At 37.6% G+C, this 23061-nt stretch overlaps 2 protein-coding genes across 5 annotated transcripts; both read left to right on the top strand.

Moving 5' to 3' along the window:
• Positions 1 to 4033: 4033 nt before the first annotated feature.
• On the top strand, positions 4034 to 16460 carry LOC149006882 (pyruvate dehydrogenase E1 component subunit alpha, mitochondrial-like). The gene is made up of 8 exons (XM_089165146.1): positions 4034 to 4923; positions 5040 to 5119; positions 10349 to 10426; positions 13685 to 13780; positions 13881 to 13952; positions 14174 to 14227; positions 14378 to 14443; positions 16134 to 16460. The coding sequence occupies exons 1-8, from the start codon at positions 4212 to 4214 to the stop codon at positions 16176 to 16178; spliced, it is 1203 nt and encodes a 400-aa protein (XP_089021272.1). The 5' UTR covers positions 4034 to 4211; the 3' UTR covers positions 16179 to 16460.
• An 829-nt stretch (positions 16461 to 17289) lies between these two features.
• Positions 17290 to 22955, top strand: LOC149006883 (uncharacterized). 4 transcript variants are annotated; one of them, XM_089167350.1, is made up of 12 exons: positions 17290 to 17373; positions 18271 to 18543; positions 18729 to 18809; positions 19219 to 19314; positions 19476 to 19559; positions 19652 to 19721; positions 19936 to 20018; positions 20670 to 20749; positions 21743 to 21841; positions 21934 to 22042; positions 22236 to 22325; positions 22442 to 22952. In XM_089167350.1, exons 2-12 carry the CDS (start codon positions 18328 to 18330, stop codon positions 22478 to 22480), a joined length of 1047 nt encoding a protein of 348 aa, XP_089023476.1. In that variant the 5' UTR covers positions 17290 to 17373; positions 18271 to 18327; the 3' UTR covers positions 22481 to 22952. The 4 variants fall into 4 exon arrangements, with proteins under 4 accessions (XP_089023476.1, XP_089023477.1, XP_089023474.1 ...); XM_089167348.1 differs by having other exon boundaries at positions 17299 to 17601; XM_089167349.1 differs by having other exon boundaries at positions 17299 to 17584.
• The last annotated feature ends 106 nt before the right edge of the window (positions 22956 to 23061 follow it).

A 23061-nucleotide genomic window follows, 5' to 3' on the forward strand; every position in this document is an offset into this window, starting at 1 on the left:
TTCACTTGAGTTGAGTTTTGGTGACAGAGAAAGAAAGAAAAAATTATACTTACTGTAGCGCCTACAACTGGAGCAAATATACCAAACATCTTCTATACAGGAACCTCTTCTCCCTACCAATGACAATTGATATGAAACTAGAAATTCCAACACTTGGATCGAGATGAGAGAGAGAGAGAGAGAGAGAGAGAGAGAGAGAGAGAGAGAAATAACCTCCATTTTGCCAGTAGAATCTATAATAAATAGAGGCAATAGCCATGGAAGTGATTCCTAAACTGGACATGACATCCTGCGACCAGGTAAGTAAACCGCTCCGATTTCTTTCTGGATAATCTCTCAACAATTCGCACTGAAATCAGATTAAACTCATCGGTGTTCTTTTCAGTACTACATATCCACTCCTTCTGCTCCATGACAGAGCAAATAATTAAGCTCATCTTCTTCTTCGCCTAGAAAACACTGGGAGGACGGTGAACGATTGGAGATGAGACAGACGTGGAATAGAAAACCAAGTTAGGTTTCGGAAAAAGGATTTCTATCAAGTAGGAGCATTTCAGCGCCCGTAGCGATGGGAATTTTGGCTGCCATGGTTGTTCTCTTTAAGAACGAGTTTAGCAATCACCATAGAAGAAGAAACCAAATGTGGCTTTGTGCACTGTTGAGAACATAAATTTTCCCCTTTGCTCAATTTAATCAATGAAGAAGATGGGTGAAGGAGGAATCTCTTCATCCATCTGGCTAAAATTTTATTTAAATAAAAAATATAAAGGGCAAATTAGTCATAAAAGTAATAATTTGTCATTAAATTGATTTTTTCTATAGTATGGGGAGGCAAATGCAAAGTCTCGATTTTTTTGGACTAAAAATGACATAGACCAAACCTTAAGGGTCCAGATGAAAATTACCCTTAAAATAATGACAAAAGAAATCAAGAGATTAAAATAATATAAACTGAAAAAAATAGAGAATACTTAATTGTGGAGAATGCTATATTAATGAACTATTATTGAGCTTTTCTAAATTTTCCTTAAAATGTGAAAAAATATAAGATAAAATATAAAAAATGAAAGATGAGGGAACAACAGGAAGGGAAAGGAGAAAATAAATAGAGAGTTTGTATCTTTTGGAGGTTTTTTCTCCTCTTGAAATCTTAATGAAAGAGTTTGCTTTGAACAAAACAAAAAGAAGAATAAGAAGAAAAAAAAAAAAGAAAAAAAGAAAAAGAAAAAGAAAGGAAAAAATAAATAAAAGAGAAAAAAGAAGAGGAGTTTTAGAAATTGAAGAATAATTTCTAATTGAATTTAACTATTTCAAAATATAATAGAGAAGACAGCCAACCGCAAAAACCTTTAAGGAGGGGAAAAAGAATTTACACAGGAAAAAAATTGAAAAACAGGCCTCCACAAGTTAAAATAATTATGATAAATAAACAAAAAGAGCAGGAACTGACCCTATTTATTATAAAAACAGAAACAAACAAAATATCGAACCGTTAAGTATCACTAAAAATTAATTTGTTTAGCAGGTCCAGATGAATGTTTGCACAAACACAGGAAAAATAAAATAAAGCAAAAATTAGAATTAACACTCTCCCACATTCAATCCCATATAAAAATATCAAACCAAAAAAATGGGCTTAGTGCTCGGATTCTACGGAAAGAGGATCAAAGGGAAATTTCGTAATTTCGGCAACCCCTTGACCATTATGTGGCTATGTGACCTTTTTATCCTTCATTTTCAACGGTAGAGTTAAATTTTTTTTTTTTGGTAACCTGGTAGAGTTTGTTTTGAGAATTAAAAAACATGGGAGAAGAAAATATTTTTTTAACTTATTTTTAAAAGTGAGATTATGAATAAGAACATCCGTAATTTCATATTATATTTAAATGCATTTATCCTATGAGGATAAAAAGTTAAATTATATTTAGAGTTTTTTTTTTATAATTATTTTGTCCGCTTAAGTTAGACTTAAAATCTTGTTTGACCACTTAAGTGGCCAATATCATATGTTGTCTAATCTAAGTGAACTTTGAATATTACAAGTTACCCACTTTATTTTTTTAATTGTTTTTAGATTGAAATGACCATTTTGCGTATGGGTAAAAGGATTATATTTTTTATTTTATTTTAAAACTTCACTTAAAATTTCAGTTTTACAAAAAACTTTGTTGGGAATAAATATCATTTCTTAGAGCAAACAACTAAGAAAACAGATAATTTAGCAAGTTGAGGAAGGGTCAAACATTTATATATGGAGGGATAAGTGGATTTCCACAACCATAGACTACAAGGTGGCTTTTATAAAGCCAACAAACAACCATTTCCAATCAATTGATCAGCTTATTGACCAAGATAATAGGCATTGGAATATTGATAATTTCAATGCTTGGTTCCCTAATCACATTGTCAAGGAGATTCTCAAGATTTAATATAGTATTCTTCCATATGAAGACAAACAGATTTGATCGGGTGCCAGTAATAGTGTGGTTACAACAAATGCTGCATATATCAAAATTTGGGAAAAGAAAGAGATTGATTTCCTTGGTTAGCAATGATGGTCAGGTTCTCTTGCGAAGGTTAATTATAGAAGAGAAGTGGAAATTCATTTGAAAGCTTCAGGCACCACCAAAGTCGAAGTTCTTTCTTTGGAGAACTTAGCAAAAGGCTTATCCATGGGTGAAAACATGAAGAAAATAAATTTTAATATTGATCATTCTTGCTTGGTCTGTGAAAGCTCTTTTGAATCAACTGATCATCTTCTCCTAAACTGCCATTTTATCAAAGCAATTTGGTTTCTAGCCCACTAGAGTATAAAGGGGGCAAAATGGACCTATCTTTCACATCCTGGCTTGGCATCATTAGGAACAAAAATATTTCTTCTAAAAGAGAGAGAATTGAGTTCCTCACAACCTGCACTTTCATTTGTTGAAGATCTGGAAAGCCCGAAATGATAGGGCCTTCAATAGAAAGTCGTGGAACCCATATGAAGTAGGTCAAAAAGCATGGAAGTTGGTGCAGTTGGGCCCACCCCAAACTATCACAATTGATGGTGGACTCACATATTTGGATCATTGGAAAACCCCTTTGAATAGAGCACACAAGATCAACATTAATGCAATTTTTGGCAAAGAATTAGGCTTTGTGGGTTTGGGATGCATGATCAAGACCCACCAAGGAAGGCCCGTTGTAGTAGTTTCTGAACCCAACTTAGCTACCTTGCACTTATGGCAGAAGCAAAGGCACAAAGGATGGTTGTTCTTTACACACTTGGGGAAGGATTTGACATTGGTTACTTTGAATCTTATTGTAAAGAACTCATTAGTTTAGGGAATGGCTCTACCCCCCTCTTGATGTTGTTGCCCCCATTATCCAGAATATCTTAGATGTGGGACATAGGCTTGAAAAGTATTATTTTAAACATGTTTCAAGGCAAATCAACAAAGCCGTTGATCACCTAGCCTGAGAGGCCAAGTCGGTGATGGTCTCGACTCTTTGGCTCATTTCCTCTCTTTAGATGCAGTCTTTTTGTAGCTCTATTTCCTCGGCTTTACCGTCTCAATGAATTTACCAAAAAAAATAAAAAATGATCATTTTATCTCAAATTTAATTGAAAAACAACCATGGTAACTTGTAATATTTATAGTTCACTAAATGATAATATGCAATATTAATCACTTAAGTGCACAATTAAGTGGGCAAAATATTAAAAAAAAAACACTCCTTTTATTGTTGATTGAAAACTGATCAAGTTGTGCCAAAACATTCGTAACCAAAAGGAAAAAAAAAAAATCAGTTGTGCCAAAGCAGGCATGTCATGATCTAGTGTTTCGCACCTTCTGCCCCATAGCCGCACAGAGAACGACGACTGTCCCCTGATAAATATCAGATCGCACAGGTCCGCGAGATAAGCCACGTGTCTTTCCTAATTAAGGAATCAAATAGTACACGTGTTCAATTATTACCGAAATGCCCCAAAGGTGGAAATTGGGAAAACGAGATTTGTTTGAGATTCTCTCATATTCATGCCATTTTACCTGAAGGCTGAAGTCTGGTGGAATGGTCTTACGCTTACCATCTCTTCTTTACCTGCCCTTCTGTTCGTGATTCGCGACTAATTTCTAATTTCATAGCCTTCTCTTTGTAGTTCCGCTCTAGAAATCGGAGAGCGGAGAGGAAGATCGATCGATTTCTGTACCAATTTGCAGAACGAGATGGCTCTGATTCGTGCAGCCATCGCGTCTCGTTCTAAGCTCATCGAACCCCTTTCTACATCCCTCTGCTCTACGTCTGCAACTCTTCGCCGTCCTTTCTCCTCAGCCACCGATGACCAGACAGTCCTTTCTATCGAGACTAGTGTTCCCTTCACAGGTCACAAGATAGAACCTCCCTCTCGCATCGTAGAAACCACTCCAAAGGAGCTGATGGGATTCTTCTCTGACATGGCTCTTATGCGCCGTATGGAAATCGCCGCCGATTCTCTCTACAAGGCTAAACTCATCCGTGGTTTCTGTCATCTCTACGACGGTCAAGAAGCTGTTGTTATTGGGATGGAAGCTGCCATCACTAGAAAGGACGCCGTCATCACTGCTTATCGTGATCACTGCACTTTCCTTGCCCGTGGTGGCAGTCTTCTCGAGGTCTTCGCTGAATTGATGGGTCGAACACCAGGTTGCTCTAAAGGGAAGGGTGGATCGATGCATTTCTACAAGAAGGAAAACGGGTTCTTTGGTGGCCACGGAATTGTTGGTGCTCAGGTACCCCTTGGCGTTGGTTTGGCATTTGCTCAGAAATACAAGAAGGAGGGTACTGTCACTTTCGCTGCTTATGGTGATGGTGCTGCCAATCAAGGGCAGCTCTTTGAAGCGCTAAATATTGCGGCTCTCTGGGATCTCCCTGCCATTTTGGTCTGTGAGAATAACCATTGTAAGTCAGAAGAGACACGGAATGGATTGAATTGTTTGCTCATTTTCTATCTACATTTCCTGTTTTTCTCGATAGTTTTAGATGTTTTCTCTGATTCACATTTTTTGCTTCTGTAGATGGGATGGGTACAGCGGAGTGGAGAGCGGCTAAAAGTCCAGCTTATTACAAGCGTGGGGATTATGTTCCTGGGTTGAAGGTTAGTTTGAGTCATCTCTACCCCCTTCTCTTTAGTTTAATTAGTAGTTGGTTTAATTTTATATGTTCATATCCCTACTATGTTGTTATGATCACTTGAGATCTTTTTTCTTTCCTTCTGATTGTCACATGGATATCATTTTCATAGATGAATCTGTTTGTGTGCCTTTCTTAGTTATGTAGTTTAATTTTATATGTTCTTGCTATGTTGTTATGATCTCATTTGTGTTTAGTTTGTGTACCTTCCTCTTCGTTCTCTGCTATACTTATTTTGTTTATGTGACTCCTCTTGGTTGCCCATCATTCTGCCTCATAGATCACAGCCGGTTTGATAACCGTCTTGTAGAATTTTCGTTTGAGTTTGATAAGCATGCGATTGTCACATAACACACTCAAAGCAGCTCTCAACTTCATCCATCCTACCTTCATCATGTGAGCTACATCGTCATCTATATCACCTTCATTGTTAGTGGTAGAGCCCAAGTACCTAAAACATTTACTGTTGGGGAAAAAAGGTTGAGTATTTTCCCCACCTGTGAATAGTGCTAGTGGGCCCCACGTGAATAATATTTTGTAGGACCCACATGAATAGTGAACCAAGTGAATATTGTCAAAATAATACCACAAAGAATACAAACACAAGATATACGTGGTTTGGCTATGCCTACATCCACGGGATAACCAGGAGTTTCTTCACTATGAGAATGATAACAATACAATAAATACTTTTGAATTTACACCAAACCCAATCCTTGTATCCAAAACCGGATATCCCTTGTCCACCCTCTCTCAACACTCTCAAACCCCTAAAGAACAACAATCCCAAATCCCCACTGAGCACCACTCACAACACAGACAACACTTAGAGACCACCTCTCTCTCTAGGTGTTCTCTCTCTTGTATTGTTCTATCCCAAACAGCTCAACCCTCAGAACAGTTTCTCCTTGATTTGTTCTCTCGCTGCTTGTACATCCCTCAAGCAAACCTCCTCACCTTATTTATAGGATGGAAAGGAGGGGGTGATTAAGAGAGAAAAATGAATCTCTCTTTCATTTATTATTTTTGTCTCCTTTGTCATAAATAAGTGAATTTGGTGGAGATAAGAGAAGATAAGGAGAGCTCTCTCTCTCTTCAAAGTCAACATAAGTGTTTGGGAGAGAAGAAAACTCTCTCTACAAATGTGTTTGTCAAACTTCGGTGTGTCCTTGTATGAGGAGGACCCACAACAAACTCCCCCTTTGACTCATAAGGAGGAATCAGAACATTGGTTTTCTAAACCCAGCAGAGTGACACACAAAAAAATACATTGGCCTTTAAGACTACTAGCTACGCAACCAGCCGAATCAACATTGTCTTGATTTCACCTGATTCAATCAACACAAAATAAGGCTAAGAAACATGTGTTGCTAACAAAGTCATCTTAGAGATTGACTTCCGAGAGGCTCCCTGATCTAGCCTTCTCCTCATCAGAGCCCTTTCTCTCACATACGTTTGCAACCTGGAAATCCACAGCTTTTTCCTTTCCATTACTGCTGTCCTTTTGTGCACACCCCATTTCCAGATATTCATCGAGGTTTTAATACAAGTGATTGCTACAGACGATACAACCCTTGATGCATTTCACCCTTCATCAGGACTACACAACCTCGTGTGATTTTCAAGGCTCCCCCTACAGCAGAATACCTGTAGCTGTCGGAGTCCAACTGGCTAAAGGGATATTAGATTCCTATGCATACTTCGGGCATATGCCACACCACCCAAAGTACGCACCACTGCATCAAACATTTTAATTTTTACTGTTGTATATCCCACGATTTTGCAAGTAGTTTTGTCACCTAGTGACTACACACCACTCTCCTTTTCATGGAACGTATCAAAGAAATGCTTCTTAGCACAAACATGAACAACAGACCTAGAATCTAAAATCCAATCATTGTGAAAAGTTTCCATACATTTGGAGACTGTGAGAAGAACATCTCCATCACTCACCAAATCAAGTGAGTTATTGGTATCATCAGCGTCGTCCTTTCTTTTCCAATTTGGACAGTTTCACTTAACATGGCTGAATTGTTTACAGCCATAACACTGCACCCTATCTCCCAATTTTGGATTTCGATCTACCTCGCTTGGTTCCGCAATAAGTCGTCCTTCCTTTTTGATTCTCATCCTAATTTATCAGGACATGCTCTTGACCCTTATCTTGAGTTCTCTTCTTCTAAGTCTCATGAGACAACAAGGCTGCTTGCACTTGTTCTATACTTGACTGTATCCTTTCCATACAGTGGAGGAGTAACAAGACTTTCATACAAATCAGGAAGTGAGGTAGGAAGCAACCTTGGTTAGTTGATCCAAGATTCTATTGAACACATTCAAGTGTTCCATCAAATTCCCGCCTTCCTCCATCTTGAGCTGATAAAATTGCCGCTTCAAATGCAATTTATTGGTCAAGCTTTTAACTAAATAAAGCTTTTCCAACTTTTCCCAGATTGCAGGCGCCAAATTTTCTCCATAGCATTATTAATAATGTTATTGGAGATACAGAGTTGAATCGTGCTTATACACCTTGATTCCAATTCTTCCCACTGGTCATCATCCATCTTCTCTGGCTTTTCATCCTTTCCTTTTAAGGTTTTAATCAAGCTTTGTTGAACAAAGATGTCTTTCACTCTTCTCTGCCAAAAAGTGAAGCTTCCTTTCCCCTCGAATTGCTTGAGTCTGAACTAAGAGATGGATGCACTTGCATACTACCAAAACAATCAAGATCTCAACGATCTTCAACACAAACTAGTGACTCTGATACCATTTGTGGGGGGGGGGGGGGAAGAGGTCGAGTATTTTTCCCACCTGTGAATAGTACAAGTGGGCCCCACGTGAATAGTATCTTTGTAGGACCCACGTGAATAGTGTCAAAATAATACCACAAAGAATACAAACTCAAGATATATGTGGTTCAGCTATGCCTACATCCATGGGATAACTGGGAGTTTCTTCACTATGAAAATGACAACAATATAAGAAATACACTTGAATTTACACCAAACCCAATCCCTGTATCCAAAACTGGATATCCCTTGTACACCCTCTCTCAACACTCTCAAACCCCTAGAGAACAACAATCCCAAAATCCCCACTGAGCACCACTCACAACACAAACAACACTTAGAGACCACCTCTCTCTCTCTAGGTGTTCTCTCCCTTGTATTGTTCTATCCCAAACAACTCAACCCTCATAATAGTTTCTTCTTGATTTGTTCTCTCTCTGCTTGTACATCCCTCAAGCAAACCTCCTCACCTTATTTATAGGATGCAAAGGAGGGGGGGGGGCGATTAAGAGAGAAAAACAAATCTCTCTTTCATTTATTATTTTATAAATAGGTGAATTTGGTGGAGACAAGAGAAGACAAGGAGAGAGACTTGAAAGTCAACATAAGTGGCTGAGAGAGAGGAAAACTCTCTCTACTAATGTGTTTGTCAAAATTAGGTGTGTCCTCTTATGAGGAGGACCCAGAACATTTACTTTGTGGTGTTTCTTGATCCTCCTCAACTTCATTGTTCTTGCAGTCTGATTGACGTTACACATCATACGTTTGTTTTTGTTCTACTTATCTTAAAAGCTCTTGATTCCAAATTTAATCTCCATAGCTTCTACTTAGTATTAATTCCTTCTATTGTCTCATTGACCAAACAATATCATGAACAACGAACATACATCAAGGTACCTTATCTTGTATGTGGCTAGTAAGATCATCCATTATGAGAGCAAACAAATAGGGGTTTAGAGCTGCAATAAGTTGCCTGGCAGCATATACTGAATTCTGCATGTATCATCGTCAGTTACTTAATAGCTTACTGATAGCATCTATTTTTACTTTCCTCACCTTCCTATTCCTAGCATTTAATATTTGTCACCACTACAATGACGGAAGCAGTACTAACCCTTGTGTTTGGTTGTTAGTATTATCTAATTTCATCTATAGGTTGCATGGATAATCATTTGGTTAGTGTGGCAGTCAAATTTTCCCACCAACCCCTTTTAGGATCCCACCCTTTTAAGTAGGATTTGATGGGGGAAGGAAGGAAATTGATTATTTTTCCCAAAATTACTTTTCCCATTGTTTCCTGTTTCTTCACTCCATTACCAAATATAGACTATGACATATGGTCCAGATTGTTGGGCTGTCAAGAAGCATGATATAGATAAGCTGAGTGTTGTAGAGATGAGAATATTAGCACTTAGAGCTGGTTTGGGAGTAGGTCCAACTCAAGATAAGCCATGAGAAAGTCGTCTGAGGTGGAATGGCAATTAATGGGGGAGGCCTTCAGATGCTCCATTTCTAAGGAGTGACTTGATTCTGATTAAAGGTTTTTAAAACAGCTAGGGATAGGCCTAAAGTTTCCCTAGGAAAAGCAGGTGAGGAAAGACAGCTCCAAGTCTAGATAAACCATGAGAAAGTTGTCTGAGGTGGTATGGCAATCAATGGAGGAGGCCTTCAGATGGTCCATTTGGGAGGATTTGCTTGATTCTGACTGAAGGTTTTAAAACAGCTAGGACAGACCTAAAGTTTCCCCAAGAAAAGTGGTGAGGAAAGACATTTATACTTTTGGTTTTGTTTCAAGCATGTTGTTCATTAGAGCTGATTGGAGTTAAAGGACCAGGAGGACTAACCCCGGTTAATGTGTATGAGACTGATTTGTTGTTGCGTTCCTTTTCTTTTCCTTAATCTTTTGTATATTGTCTTCACTAACATCCATGTAGCTTACCCAGTTTAGTTGGGATAAGACTTAGTTGTTGTTGCAAATGGATATTTACAGTTATAACCATATATGTGAACTACATTGGCATTCTTATTTTCTGTATGTGGCTGAATCTATTATATGTATGTTTTGTTATAGAGCAGAATCACTTGTACACTTGCTGCTACTTACTTGGAAATCATCTTCATGACAACTCTTAGAGTTTCAGTAGGCATTTGGTCATAGGGTGATTTATTTCTAGGTTTTATGATGTTATCTACTCTGACTTTATAGAGTCATTGTTTTCATTAATCTCTTCTATAATTAGATGTTATATAGTTTTATATTAGCATGATTCCCATGGTGGTAGTATCCCATCTTAATGCATTGAGTTGTTGTTCTCATGTATTACAATTAATCATTCCTAAGCTTGTCAATTACTAGATTCATTCTATATCTTTTTTTGGACATTACTTCTTAAGGTTTTTTATAACAGGTTGATGGCATGGATGTTCTTGCTGTCAAACAAGCTTGCAAATTTGCTAAGGAGTATGCTCTGCAAAATGGCCCCCTCGTGAGTATTCATGATTTCTTGCTGTAGCGATTTTGTACCTTATAATTTCTTCACAGACTGGTCACCTCAAACACCAAAAATTTATTCAAGATTTGTGGCTTCTAGGGTTATTTTGAACGCGACATTGCTAGGAGATAGATTAATCGGAGGAATGTTCTATAAATTAGTCAGAGGAATGTTCTGTTATATCTTTTCTTGGGATTTGCTTCTTATTATTATTATTGTTTTTTTTTTTTATTATTTCCCAATAGTTAAATGTGCCGGGTTAATCTTTACTGCCGACAATTATCCAATCTGAGGCTCCATTTGATGTAATATTAGATATTGGAAATATATTTGATGAATTAGTTTGCACAGACTGTTTGATGCATTTTATTATATCACCTTCTTGGAACTTCAAAGTAATTGTTTAAATAGGATCAAAGCTTTTGGTATTTTAATGTACTCTGTTTTACCCCTGTAGTTGATTGAATTATCAAAGTGTAATGTAATACTGATTATAGATGAACGTGTAATTATTTTTACATAGATACTAACAAAGCATAAAGTGGGTACATCGATTTTCTCCTGAAATTTCTTGTAGATATTTTGCTAACCGTTGAGGGTATAATATATTGCACCTAGATACATGGTTGTGCATGTTGTGGACTGATCTTTGATACAGTTAGCTATAAAAGCTAAATCTAGGAGCCCTTAGTCATGATGTAGTTTCACTTATCTAAATCATGTCATTATTCCTAGGTTGGTTGTTCTCACTTCTCATGGTACAAAACTCTGCAGCTATATTGCTCTCACGGTATAGACTGATGGTGGAATGTGTTTCTGGAGCTCCGTGGTAATTCCTGTAGAAGCTTAAGTCTGAAAGGGACCTGCTCCATTGGCGTGTTGTGGTAGTCTGCTAGGTGTTTATTTGATATTGAGTTGAGAGTCAAGAGATGGGTTTTGACACCCGCAGGTTGCCTTTTGGCAATGCTCAAGTAGATGAAATTGTGGACCATGTGATGGACAAAATTGGAAATAGATTAGCTCTTTCAAATAGATATAGTCTTCCCTCCTAGAGTCCATTTGATAATGATAAATCTAGTCTGCTGTCACTAATTGTTCTATATGGGTCTTCTCTTTTTCCAGAGTTGCTTCAGGGTGTTCCATGGAAACTCTGGACCATCTAGAATCAGGGTAAGTAGTTTTAGTCTTCTAGGTCAATGGTAAACCAACTAAAAGCCAAATTCAGCATCACCAAATTTGGACAATCATCCTTCATCATTACCTACATTTTCTTCAAGTTTCATCCCATTCTGATACCTATAAACCCTAACTCCCCATATTTAGAATATTTACCCCATATCTGTAAGATCTTAACACATCCGATGGGCAACTTGTTTTCCATTTTTCTGATTGATTCATACTCAACACATCTTGTCCTTAAACTTAACCTAGTACACCCCTCTAACCATGAGTCAAATATTAACGTATGGACCTTTTCTGAAATCATCCCATTTTTACCCCATAGGCCCTTGAACCAAATTTTCAAGAACCCCAAACTTTTCCCCATTTGAGTTGGTTTTGATTAAGATCTTGGCTGTCTGGCCTTCACTCAATTGAGGTTACGTCAACTTAGTATCAGACCAACTATAATGGACCTGATGGAGGTGCTACAAAAAAAACATGGCTGATCAAGCTACCAACATCTAAAAACATGGCTGCATTCCAGCATCTCGCTGCTTGAATGCATGCCTTGGGAGACTCATGCAGGGGCAACAGCATTACCCCTAACCAGAATCAATAACCCAGCCTATCTAAGTGCTACTGTCCATGCCATCCAAAGAGATTCCAGAAGAGCTTATTAAAGAGATACACTGTTGCAGATTCATTACTGGGCTGGTGGTTGTCATGCAGGGCTAGAATCAGCCCACATGGTATGGTCTTATCGGCTAAGCCTAAGCCCAAGTCAAGTACGTGTGGACAGGAATTTGGGAAATATCTCAAAGTCAACGAAAGGGTCTGTAGTGTGAAATAAGAAACTCCATTGTCAAAGGAGATTTCCTTCATCCAGAGTTGGTTAGTGGTTGAGTCAATGTTAAGTTTGAGTTAACTATTGTTGGTGGGTGTTAGCTAGTTGTTAGTTGATGTATTTAATATCTGTCTTTATATTAGCTATATAAAGGGACTTGTGTAAGAAGATTGATCGCCTCACCTTTGAATTGGAATCAATATTTGCTTTTGCAAGTCCCATGTGTTTGATCAAGGTAGGTAGGTGGTTGATCCAGTAGATCCACATTGCGTAGTTCAGGCGTTATGCTGTTCTTGTTTTACTTTCTGTTCCCTCATCCATTAACACATCCATATTAGTGATTTATTTTCTGATTTTTGCTACTAATCAGATCTGTCCATCCGTTTGACATCAAGATTTCAGGGTGTGTTGCTTATCTCTATTTGGTGATCTTCACTTCTGCCTAGTTCAGTTCTGATCTACATATCTGCCCCTGCTGTGAATTTACAATTCTGTCCCTATTGTCATAAGGTTATTCTGAAGTTACCATTAGGATACCACCCTACGTCTTACCTCCATTTCCCATTTAATTTTGTGCTATAAATAGCCTTGCAAATCTGGAGTTCATTCTCTGTGGAAAGATCTTGTTTGGCTACTGTTTTGATTACTATATTATCCACATTGGAGAGATCAAAGTTGAAGACATCCAAGTAAATAAGGTTGGAGATGGTACTACAGAAGCCAGACGTACACGTTCAAGACCGTAATACCAACTAAAATTGTGATTAGAGAAGATATCAAGAGCCTGGCTGCTGATTTTGAACGCAAACACTTAGGATATGTCAAGCTGATTGACTGTCTACTAGATATGGAAACAATTTTTGATTGGTCACATGTTATTTCTTCTTGACTTAGATATCCATTGTGTATTTGTCAGTCGCTTTAGGAGTCCAAAATGCGGTGGTGTCCCATGCCATACTCCTATGATTGTGGTGATGCTGGGTGATACTGGATGTCTAGATTTTGCTTCTAGTAGGGTTGGATCAACTCCTATTAAGGTCTTGGTGCATTCATATTTGTCTTTAAGGATCCTTTTTACCTATATTTTTTCAATTAACAAATTATAAATGTTTGATTTTTTATTATGTTGATCATTAAAAATCTGCTAGAGTTCCTCAGATAATAGTTTTCTTCAGTTTAGGGCTTCTTTTTTGATGTTATGTAAAACCAAATTGGCCTGACGTTGTTGTTTCTATGTGGGTGTTCAGATTCTTGAAATGGATACATACAGATACCATGGACACTCCATGTCAGATCCAGGGAGCACCTACAGAACACGTGACGAAATTTCTGGTGTGAGACAGGTTAGTAATCTCTTGATATTTTAGTATCTGATTTGTGAACTCAGTTCTTTGTTTTAGAGATTGAAGTCTATATCTTTTTCTTGGCTGTTGTACTTCACAGGAACGTGATCCTATTGAAAGAATAAGAAAGTTGATATTATCTCATGAGATTGCCTCTGAGAAAGAGTTAAAGGTATTAGTCTCACTTTAGGTTTTCAAAACCGAGTTTAAGCTTATGGTTTCCCCCCTTCTGTGCTATCACAGTTTGTATCATCTAAATACCTCTTTGAGGGTTCTTTTCTATTCTTTCTTCTGCTACCTCGATTGCAGCTTCCATATAGCCAAAATAAAAGAAGTTCTTAGAAGTGATTATTCCTTGGAGTTGAATGAATTTTGTAACAAATTGTTTTGCAGGATATTGAGAAGAATGTCAGAAAAGAAGTAGATGATGCTATTGCAAAAGCCAAGGTTGGAAGCACTAAATGTTGGATGTCATGGAGTTATTTTAGTTTGGCATCACTCTCTTTGCTCTAGTGTTTATAGTGTTTTCGCTTGCATATGCCCTGTTGACTGGACTTTCAGTTCTCACTTTTCCTGGGTGTGACTCTGTCTTAACAGGATAGTCCAATGCCTGATCCTTCTGAACTGTTCACTAATATCTATGTCAAGGGATATGGAGTGGAGGTAATATCTCTTATTCGCTGTCTAGAAGCACACTTACTTCTGAAATAACCCTTTAGTTCTTGTGCTCATTTGAATTTTAGTTGTCCTTTCTAGGGTCTTTCTAAGCTTTTCTAATTGTTCTTAACCTGGATGTTCTATCCTTCTGGGTATTGCCTGAACATGGTACAATAACCAAGAAAGAACAACTGCTGCTAGTGTAGTTGCAAATACCAGGAAGTCATGTTACCAAGTGGTTTGCCTCTTATTTGAAACACTTGACATCTTTTAAGCCATTCTTCTCACTTTTACAAGGACACAGAATTGTTACAGTTAATTGGAGGGTTGGATGGTCTATTGACTATTTAGTAGTCCTTGACCAATGCCTCATTCTAGGAATGGTATTGATCTGCATATTCACAAGAATCCATTTGTTGGCCTTTGGTTCAACTTCAACAATTTTTCCTAGGAGGTATCTTGCGACCATGCTTAACCATGACTTAAAAAACTTCAATTTTGTGAGGCTGTTACTGGTCATGGCAGTGTTTTCAGTCACAGTTAATTGGAGAATGTGAGATGTGCTAGTTTATTGGGATATACTGGGTCATGATGGAAATGAGCTGGCATTGGCAAAGCGCAGATCCTTTAAAACGGACTCTGCTTGTGCAGAAGCCTTCAGCACTGGGTTCACTTTTTTTTTCAGTTGGACCATATGCTGAGATTGAACATGACTGCAATGGTGGCAAAATATTCTGATTTAAAAGCCTTGATATAGGAGGGAATGATGTTGATTTTCTCATCCTTCTCTTATTTGGAAAAGATCCTGTTAGTTCAGAATTGATGAAGTAGAGTTGGACTAAACAGGCTTATTGTTTTATTAAGCAAAGGCCCTTGTTGTCTAGAACTGCCATGCCTTCGAGCAAAGTAGCTGATTTATATTTGATGACCAGGAGTTACTAGGATCCTTATGCACATTTCTTGAGTAGCTCCTTAATGGCTTGATATGAACTCGTATACAGAACCAAAGTTGGCCTAGCTGGCAGACCCTCAAGTAGATATAGAGACCACTTTGGAGTGGTCAGATGCCATTTGCTTTTGATACTCTATATACATTTTGCATTTGTCTTAGTTTGATTCTTAACTAAATGCAGAAGGGTTTCATTTGATAAATAGGAAATTTATTACTGATAAATCGGAAACACATAGGACACAATACTACAAGGGTAAATAGAATTACATTCTTGTCCATGAATTGTTTTTCGGAAAAATTGTTACCTAAATATATGTCATTTGTCACATGTTTGGTTGTACATGACAAACATGCATACATCTGTACATGATTGAGGGAGGGAAAGAGTTGAAAACAAATTATAGGGTGGAATCTTCAATAGCTGCCAAAAGTAAAAGCTACAAGAGGCCATCACTATTTTGGGAAAGTAACATCTTCCTGAATTTTGAAATGTATATTTTCCTTTGTGTTTTGCATTACAGTAGAACATTCTTCCTCTTTCTAGTTCTTATAATGTTTGTATTGGTTTTCAACAAATCCTGAAAATATTTAACTGCAAAGCAAACACAAACACAAACACAGCCATGGGATCTACCCGCAGGCGCAGAAATCATCCATAGTTTATGGCACTTACAAAAGGGAATGGATTTCCCAGAACACGTACTAGGCTTGACCTACCTAATTGACATGGATTGGTTGTTGCAGGCATTTGGAGTTGACAAGAAAGAAGTGAGTGCGGTGCTTCCCTGAAGTTGGATCTGAGATGTAGGATTCAACTCCCAAACCTGAAGAAATAAAAAGATGGGGATTCTTGTAAAATTCATATAAGCTTTTGGCTTTGCTTGTAACCTGCCCTTTTTGTTGTATAGGGTATTGATTCTTCTCAAAGTCATTGTTAAGTTCTCATGTCCAACCACGGCTTTGTATTTACATTATCTTTTTTCCTGGGTGAAATATCTTGTTAGATTCTTGCCTTGTATGATGCTTCTGCAAATAATTGTGGCCATGGAGGTTTTTTTTTTTTTTTTTTGTGTGTTCTCTGACACATCACATTCATGTAGTGTTCAATAGGGTTATTCTGGTCATGTTTGGTTCCCAGGTCCTACCATCGTCACTTTGGCTCATCCCATGGTGCATACAGCAGAGCCCAAACCCCAAATGAAACCCTTAAACTTCTTGGCTTTCAGGGATGCTGGTACACTTGATACTCTCTCGAAATCTCCTAGAACCCTCTTTGAAATCTCACTTTCCGCCATTACTCGACAAGTGCTTGTGAATCAGAAAATGGAGGTAAAAATTACAGATCCTGGGGTCAGCAAGATCATGTGCCGTATGCTTTGATTTTCATGGAGGCATTCGTTGGCGCTATCAACTTGCACTGAATGTGATTTTGCTCACCAGATTTATGTTCAAAGAAAAAGAAAGAAGTGTGAATAATAGATACCCATTGCCAGAAATGAAAGTTAAAATTGGTATGTTGAAAATACCTGGGTAATGAAGGGTAAAACTGGTATTCTAAATATTTATTTAGTGATGAACTGATGATTAGAGGAACACCCTCTCCAATCCATAATTTTTTTCAAGAGTAATAAATGTAAGATTGCATAAACTCAGGAGTCTATATGTAAGTTGTCTTTTTTGTTTTTATGTGTTCCGGGAACGAAAACGACGGGTTCGTTTTTCTATTCCCGAAAAACAACCGGTATAAATCTTACTCTTTTTTTTTTTTTTTTTGGTGGTAAACCGTATAAAATCTTATTTCAAAAAGCAAGTTTTGCGAACATGTCAGACTTGTTTTGCTTGCTGGTTTATAGATAGAAATGCTGCATAAAAGTCCGAATCCGAACCCGAACCCGAACCCAGTCTTCTCGCCCTACACGACTTCTCTGCAACTCCATACCCTCAGAGGGTTTTTCTCGAGCGGCTCTGCAACTCCATACCTCAGGTAACCCTTCTCCTCTATAATCTCTGGATCTTCTTCTCTCTCGCACTCTGTTTGACGAACCCTAACCATCCTCTCACATTGGTTATGGTGCTTCCCTCGGAAACCTTGCCCTGAAACACTGTGCAAACCAATCGCCAGTAGGCTTAAAATTGTTAAGAAATAGGCCAGAGTGCATCCGAGATTCTGCCAGTTGATTAACAACTTGGCCCAGGTCCTTTTCGCCTCATTGTAAGTTATTAGCGCAGCAATTTTGTTTTAGTCGTTTACAATTTATTAAGACGATGTTTATTAATATATTATCTAGAGATAGACCGATTCTACACCTTCGGTGATGATTATGCAGCTAGCCCATTTTGTATTCATCTTACCCTCTTATTTGTTAACTTTAATTGGAATGGATCAGATGTTGCTAGTTCTAGTGGGTTCGTTGATCATCGTTCTTATAGATTTGGAATTGTAGGGAGGTCACAAGAAAAACTATTTTCTGAGTTACTGAATGATAACCCGTATACGACATTTAGGCTGTAGGTTTTACCATGTGGACAGTTCATCTGTTTTACTTTGTGCTTCTCTCTCTTGAATTTGCTTCCATCATTTATATCAAACTCAAGGATGGCCTTTTTCATTCCATTGCTTAAATGCCTTCCTGGAGCAGTGGAGGCTTTCTAGCAGCTCTAGTTTCCCCTGGGTAAAACAATGTTCTTATTATGCATAGTTTTTAAAATGGATTGCTTCTTAATTTCTTATAAGCCATTAGAATGAATATTTATTTATCTATTTACACAGCAGATCAATCGCTGTAGACCACATTTGTGGATGGATTGAATTCACTAGCAATTGTTCTCTCTGGATCTTTCTCATGTCTTTGTGTTCCTATGGAAACAATTTTACATGCAGGTTTGCCTTTGTCTTGTCTATCCAGCTCTAGTTGGAGAGATATAGATATTGAGAAGAATGGGTGGAAAGAGAAAGAAGAGCGAAGAAGAAGCTTTACCAGAGGAAGAACAACCGCAGCTGAAGAAGAGACAGATACTCCCATCATCAATAAAGAATAAAGAGAAGAGGTCTGCCATCCACACTAAGCTTAAACGTGAGAAGAAGCTTGAGAAGCGTAAGAAGACCAAAGCTCGTGATGCTGCGGAGAAGAGAGCTCTTGAGCTTGGGGAAGAGGTTGTCACTCACTATGAGACCCCAGCTCTTATCTGCAGTTAATAATAATTCAATGGATGGACTGACTAAAACCTAAACGTCGGCTGTGCTTAATTTATGCTTAGCTTTTAAAGTTTTGGAATTTGAATTGGCTTGCCTCATTAAAACTTTCTAATGTTTTTTTTCCTTCGTTAACTCTTCTGCAGCCTCTGCCGAAGAAGGTCCCTCATACAATTGAGAACACGAGGGAATTTGATGAGACAGTCTGTAAGCCTGACGATGAAGAGGTTTTCCTTTGTTTCCAGAATTTATTTATTTCCTTTTGACAAGTTCGCTGTACATTTATAATTTAATTTGGAATCTGGAAGATTGTTTGTGACAAATACAAAGAACAACCAGATTCGGTTTGTATATCACTTGAGTTAGTTGAAATGGATCACATGTGGCCATCATGCATTTCTGTAGAAGCTTATACTTTTTTTTTTTTTGAGGAAATTAGTATTGATGAAGAAAGGGGGAAAGGAGTGATTGCAAATAGTATAGTTGATAGAGCTGCTGCTACCAAAATATAGAGTACTCTCTCACACACACACGCACATTCACACACCTGCATGCTCTCTTTTTCAAGTATGAAGAATTTGTTTAAGTTGGTTATACATATCTTGATGTTTTTTAACTTGTGACTCAAATGCACAGCTATTTGCAGCAAATGATAATGATGAGTTTAGTGCAATTCTTAAAAGGGAACGCACTCCAAAGATCTTAATCACCACTTGTCGTTTCAATTCTACTGTATGTCCTTCATCCTTCTTTTGTAGCTTTCATTAAATGTTCATGCACATTGTTAGCTATCTGCGATGTTTGCGTAACTGCTTTTATTTACGTTGGCATTTTTTGCATACCTTTTTTATTTGTTAATGTTATTTTTGAATATGTATGTTGCTTCATTGCAGAGAGGACCTGCATTCATCTCTGAATTACTCTCAGTAATCCCAAATGCTCATTATTATAAAAGAGGAACCTATGAGTTGAAAAAGGTTCTGTCTCATTTTATCATATTTGACTGTATTGGTGTGTAAGACACTTTATTCCATAATCTGAAAGAGATGAATTTTCCCTTTTGTTGTAGATTATTGAATACGCAAAGAAGGAAGACTTCACTTCTCTTATAGTTGTCCATACTAATCGTAGGGAGCCAGGTAAATGCTATTCTGCTTTCAAGTGTAGAATTCATTGTAATCTACATGATGTTTTGGCTGCCGTATGTTACTACAGAGATCAATTTTGATGCTATTGGTTTATATCATGTAATAGTAAACTTTCTGATAGTTGGTCATGCTTTAAGTGTTTTCCTATATTAATTTTGTGCTCACTTTAGTCTTGACATATTTCTTTTGTGGGTTTCTCCCATAGATGCTCTTATAGTCATTGGCTTGCCTGATGGGCCGACTGCACATTTTAAGCTCTCCAAATTAGTTTTACGGAAGGACATTAAGGTATGTAAACATCTGTTTTTGTCATGTTGTTGGTTTTTTTATCTTATCACTTATCAATGTACCCAATGTACCTTTTTATATTTATTTTTTCCATTGAGTGCTCATGATATAGTGAGCATGGAGATTGGCCTAGAAAAAAACACAATTTATTAATGTAGAAATAGACGATTTGGAGGGGGAGAAGGGGGCATTTGTGGAGCAAGTATAAAGTAGGGAAATATCTTTCTCTCTGGTACTAAGAGTCGGTTTTGATACTTGTAGTGAAATGCAAATATAAAGATAAGGCCGTATCCTTTTGCCTGATACTTACAGGTTTTCGGTTCCTGCTGAATCACTTATACAAATAGTGTTCTCAGAGTTTCATTATAGCACAGGGGCTGATGAGAGTGTATACAAGGGCATTAACGTGGCCAAGTTTTTTTAAATTCACATGCTTTTTTGTCTGGGTGTTAGAGCTGCACAACCAGCCAGCATTATTTTATCCTTTTAATTATTCATCAAAAATGGTTAGCAATTCTGTTTGGTTAATTAGATTACAAGTCCAGCTTTGTTAGGTAGATAGTGTTGTGGAATTATAGTTACTGAATAATTGAAAGAATTGGATATTGCTCCTATTCGTTTATAAAAATAATTCCTCTACACATCCTGCAGCGCCATGGTAATCCAACAGGGCATAAGCCTGAGCTTGTGCTGACAAACTTCACAACACGTTTGGGTCATCATGTTGGGAGGTGAGAATCTTATTTCTTCTATAGGTGATTGCCTCATTTTATATGGAGTTTTTATTTGATATTTATTATTTTAAATTTTCTGGGGGGTTCTGAGTTTTCTTTAGAAATCCCCCCCCCCCCGGAGCCCCTTCTCTTTTCCCTCTTCTCAGGGTGAGGGAGGGGGAATGTTTGAGTGGGATCTCTTCCTCTGTTGAATATTGTTTGTTTATTCTTCTGTTCTTGAAGAAAAAACCTTTATGGAATCTTTTACTGGAAATAGGAATGTTGTCACTATTCATCTTCTGAACCCCAAGCAGTTCTTGCAGTTTAAAAGCAGCAAAGACCTTGTCAAGTCAGTGTTCCCATGGTTCTGAACTTTATGGATGTTCTCTACCTATCAATAGAGGATTGGTGGTTCCCAATGAAATCTGCAATCCCTGTTGTGTTTTATTTTTGGTCTGGTTTACAGAGATTGGGTGTACATAGAATTTTCCCAGCTCCAGAGTGAGAAAAGAGCTTAGATTGATTACCACTCCTGGTAAATTTGAAGACCCAATAAAAAAAAAGTTGGCATATATTGATTCAGTTGAACATTTGAAACTTATGTAAAAGTTTTGGACCAAGTTCAAGGTCAATTGACTATCAACTTTTTGAATGGATTCTGTTATATATAACCCTAACTCGATCCCAAACTTGGTTTAGTTCATAAAATCAGAAGTTGAGTGTTTTTCTTTCATGGGTCCTTAATAAATCTTTGTTAATAAAATGGTTCAGACAACAAAATTTTTCATTGATTTAAGATCAACTTTACAGCCACCAAACAATTCAACAAAATCGGTTTCACTTCGCAACCAGATGACATACTAGGGGGAAAATTCCCATAATTTCCAATGCAACCAAATGGAGTCTTAAAGACGCCTGTTAAGAAAGATATCCTTCTCTATGGTTTTCGATGCTTTCCTTTTGAGTATGGTGTGCCTGATATTTTTTTGTTGGTGTTTCTCATAAAATCAGGTTGATACAGTCCCTTTTTCCTCAAGATCCAAATTTCCATGGGAGGCGAGTTGTGACCTTCCACAATCAACGTGACTTCATTTTCTTCCGGCACCATAGGTTTGCTTCTGCTGGATGTTTTATTGATCTCAAGGGACGTTGATGTTATGTTAGCTGCTGCATTATACAGATCTTTCTCTGGTATGCATTAGGTACATTTTTGACACCAAGGAAAGCAAGCCAAGTGATTCAAAAGGTAAGCAAATGGAGGGTGACAAGGATGACAAAGTCTCTCTGGAAAGAGTGGTTGCACGCCTTCAGGTTTCACACTGTCCTGTACTCATTAACATTGTTGGGTTTTAGTATTCATACATAACATATATTTTTGTTTAGTAAAGTTATGGGTAATGCCACAAAACTTGCTTCAGTCCCTCTTCAAGCCTTTTCAGTATACCACTGTGTGTGCCTGGAATTAAGCCTTAAATGCTTGAAAATTCTCTCGGGAAACTTACAGGAATGCGGTCCACGTTTCACGTTGAAGTTGATAAGTCTACAGCATGGAACATTTGATACCAAAAATGGGGAATACGAGTGGGTTCACAAGGTGATGTACTGTTCTCTTGTTCAAATATATGGGGGCATATGGTAGTTTCGTATTGTACAAAAATCTTTCTCCCAAATTTTGTTTTTCACTATATCTTCTTCTTCTGTGAATTTCAGCCTGAGATGGATACCAGCCGCAGGCGGTTTTTCTTATGATTTGTTTGGGCATGCTCTTTCAAGTTCATTCATTGGGAAGCATATTTTAGCGAGATGTAGTTTCTACCTCTGGACTAGAAACGATGAGCAATGTACAAATGTATTCTCTCTTCACTAAACTGGCCTACATTGTATTCGCCAGAATGTAGCGATCCCAGATCGAAAGAAATTTTGTTGATCTATTATTTTGCTGTACTCATGCAAGTTGTAAAGCATATCTTTCTTTTGATGTCCAAGATGCTAGTAGGGAAGACCAAAAATTACAGACCTTTCTCTATATTTGGAGAAAATTAGTAGTAAGAGTTTCTGCCCGACTTCCTAAATCCTAATGACCTTACTGTCGAATGTTTCATGATGTATAGGCAAACCATTATGATCAGGATGTTGGGAATATAGATGCACAAACATGAACGAAGAAAAAAACACGAGAAATTTAACTTGGTTCGGTAAAATTCTGCCTACGTCGATGAGAAAAATTTTGTTATTTTTTATGAACCTCATATTCACAAAGTTTTATCTTTGTTTGTCTTGTTACTTAGGTTATTAAATAGAGACTATTTTCCGTAATTGATCCATACTTT

Source organism: Hakea prostrata, chromosome 8 (genome assembly GCF_041222555.1).
Source record: "Hakea prostrata isolate BN-2017 chromosome 8, UWA_Hpros_2, whole genome shotgun sequence".
NCBI lineage: Eukaryota > Viridiplantae > Streptophyta > Magnoliopsida > Proteales > Proteaceae > Hakea > Hakea prostrata.

Coding starts and splice junctions, on each gene's coding strand:
- LOC149006882 (XM_089165146.1), top strand. CDS start 4,212: ATGGCTCTGATTCGTGCAGCCATCGCGTCTCGTTCTAAGCTCATCGAA. Junction 13,781..13,880: donor AAATTTCTGGTGTGAGACAG/GTTAGTAATCTC, acceptor TGTACTTCACAG/GAACGTGATCCTATTGAAAG. Junction 14,444..16,133: donor TCAAGGGATATGGAGTGGAG/GTAATATCTCTT, acceptor TGGTTGTTGCAG/GCATTTGGAGTTGACAAGAA.
- LOC149006883 (XM_089167350.1), top strand. CDS start 18,328: ATGGGTGGAAAGAGAAAGAAGAGCGAAGAAGAAGCTTTACCAGAGGAA. Junction 18,544..18,728: donor CTCTTGAGCTTGGGGAAGAG/GTTGTCACTCAC, acceptor ACTCTTCTGCAG/CCTCTGCCGAAGAAGGTCCC. Junction 21,842..21,933: donor ATTTTCTTCCGGCACCATAG/GTTTGCTTCTGC, acceptor GGTATGCATTAG/GTACATTTTTGACACCAAGG.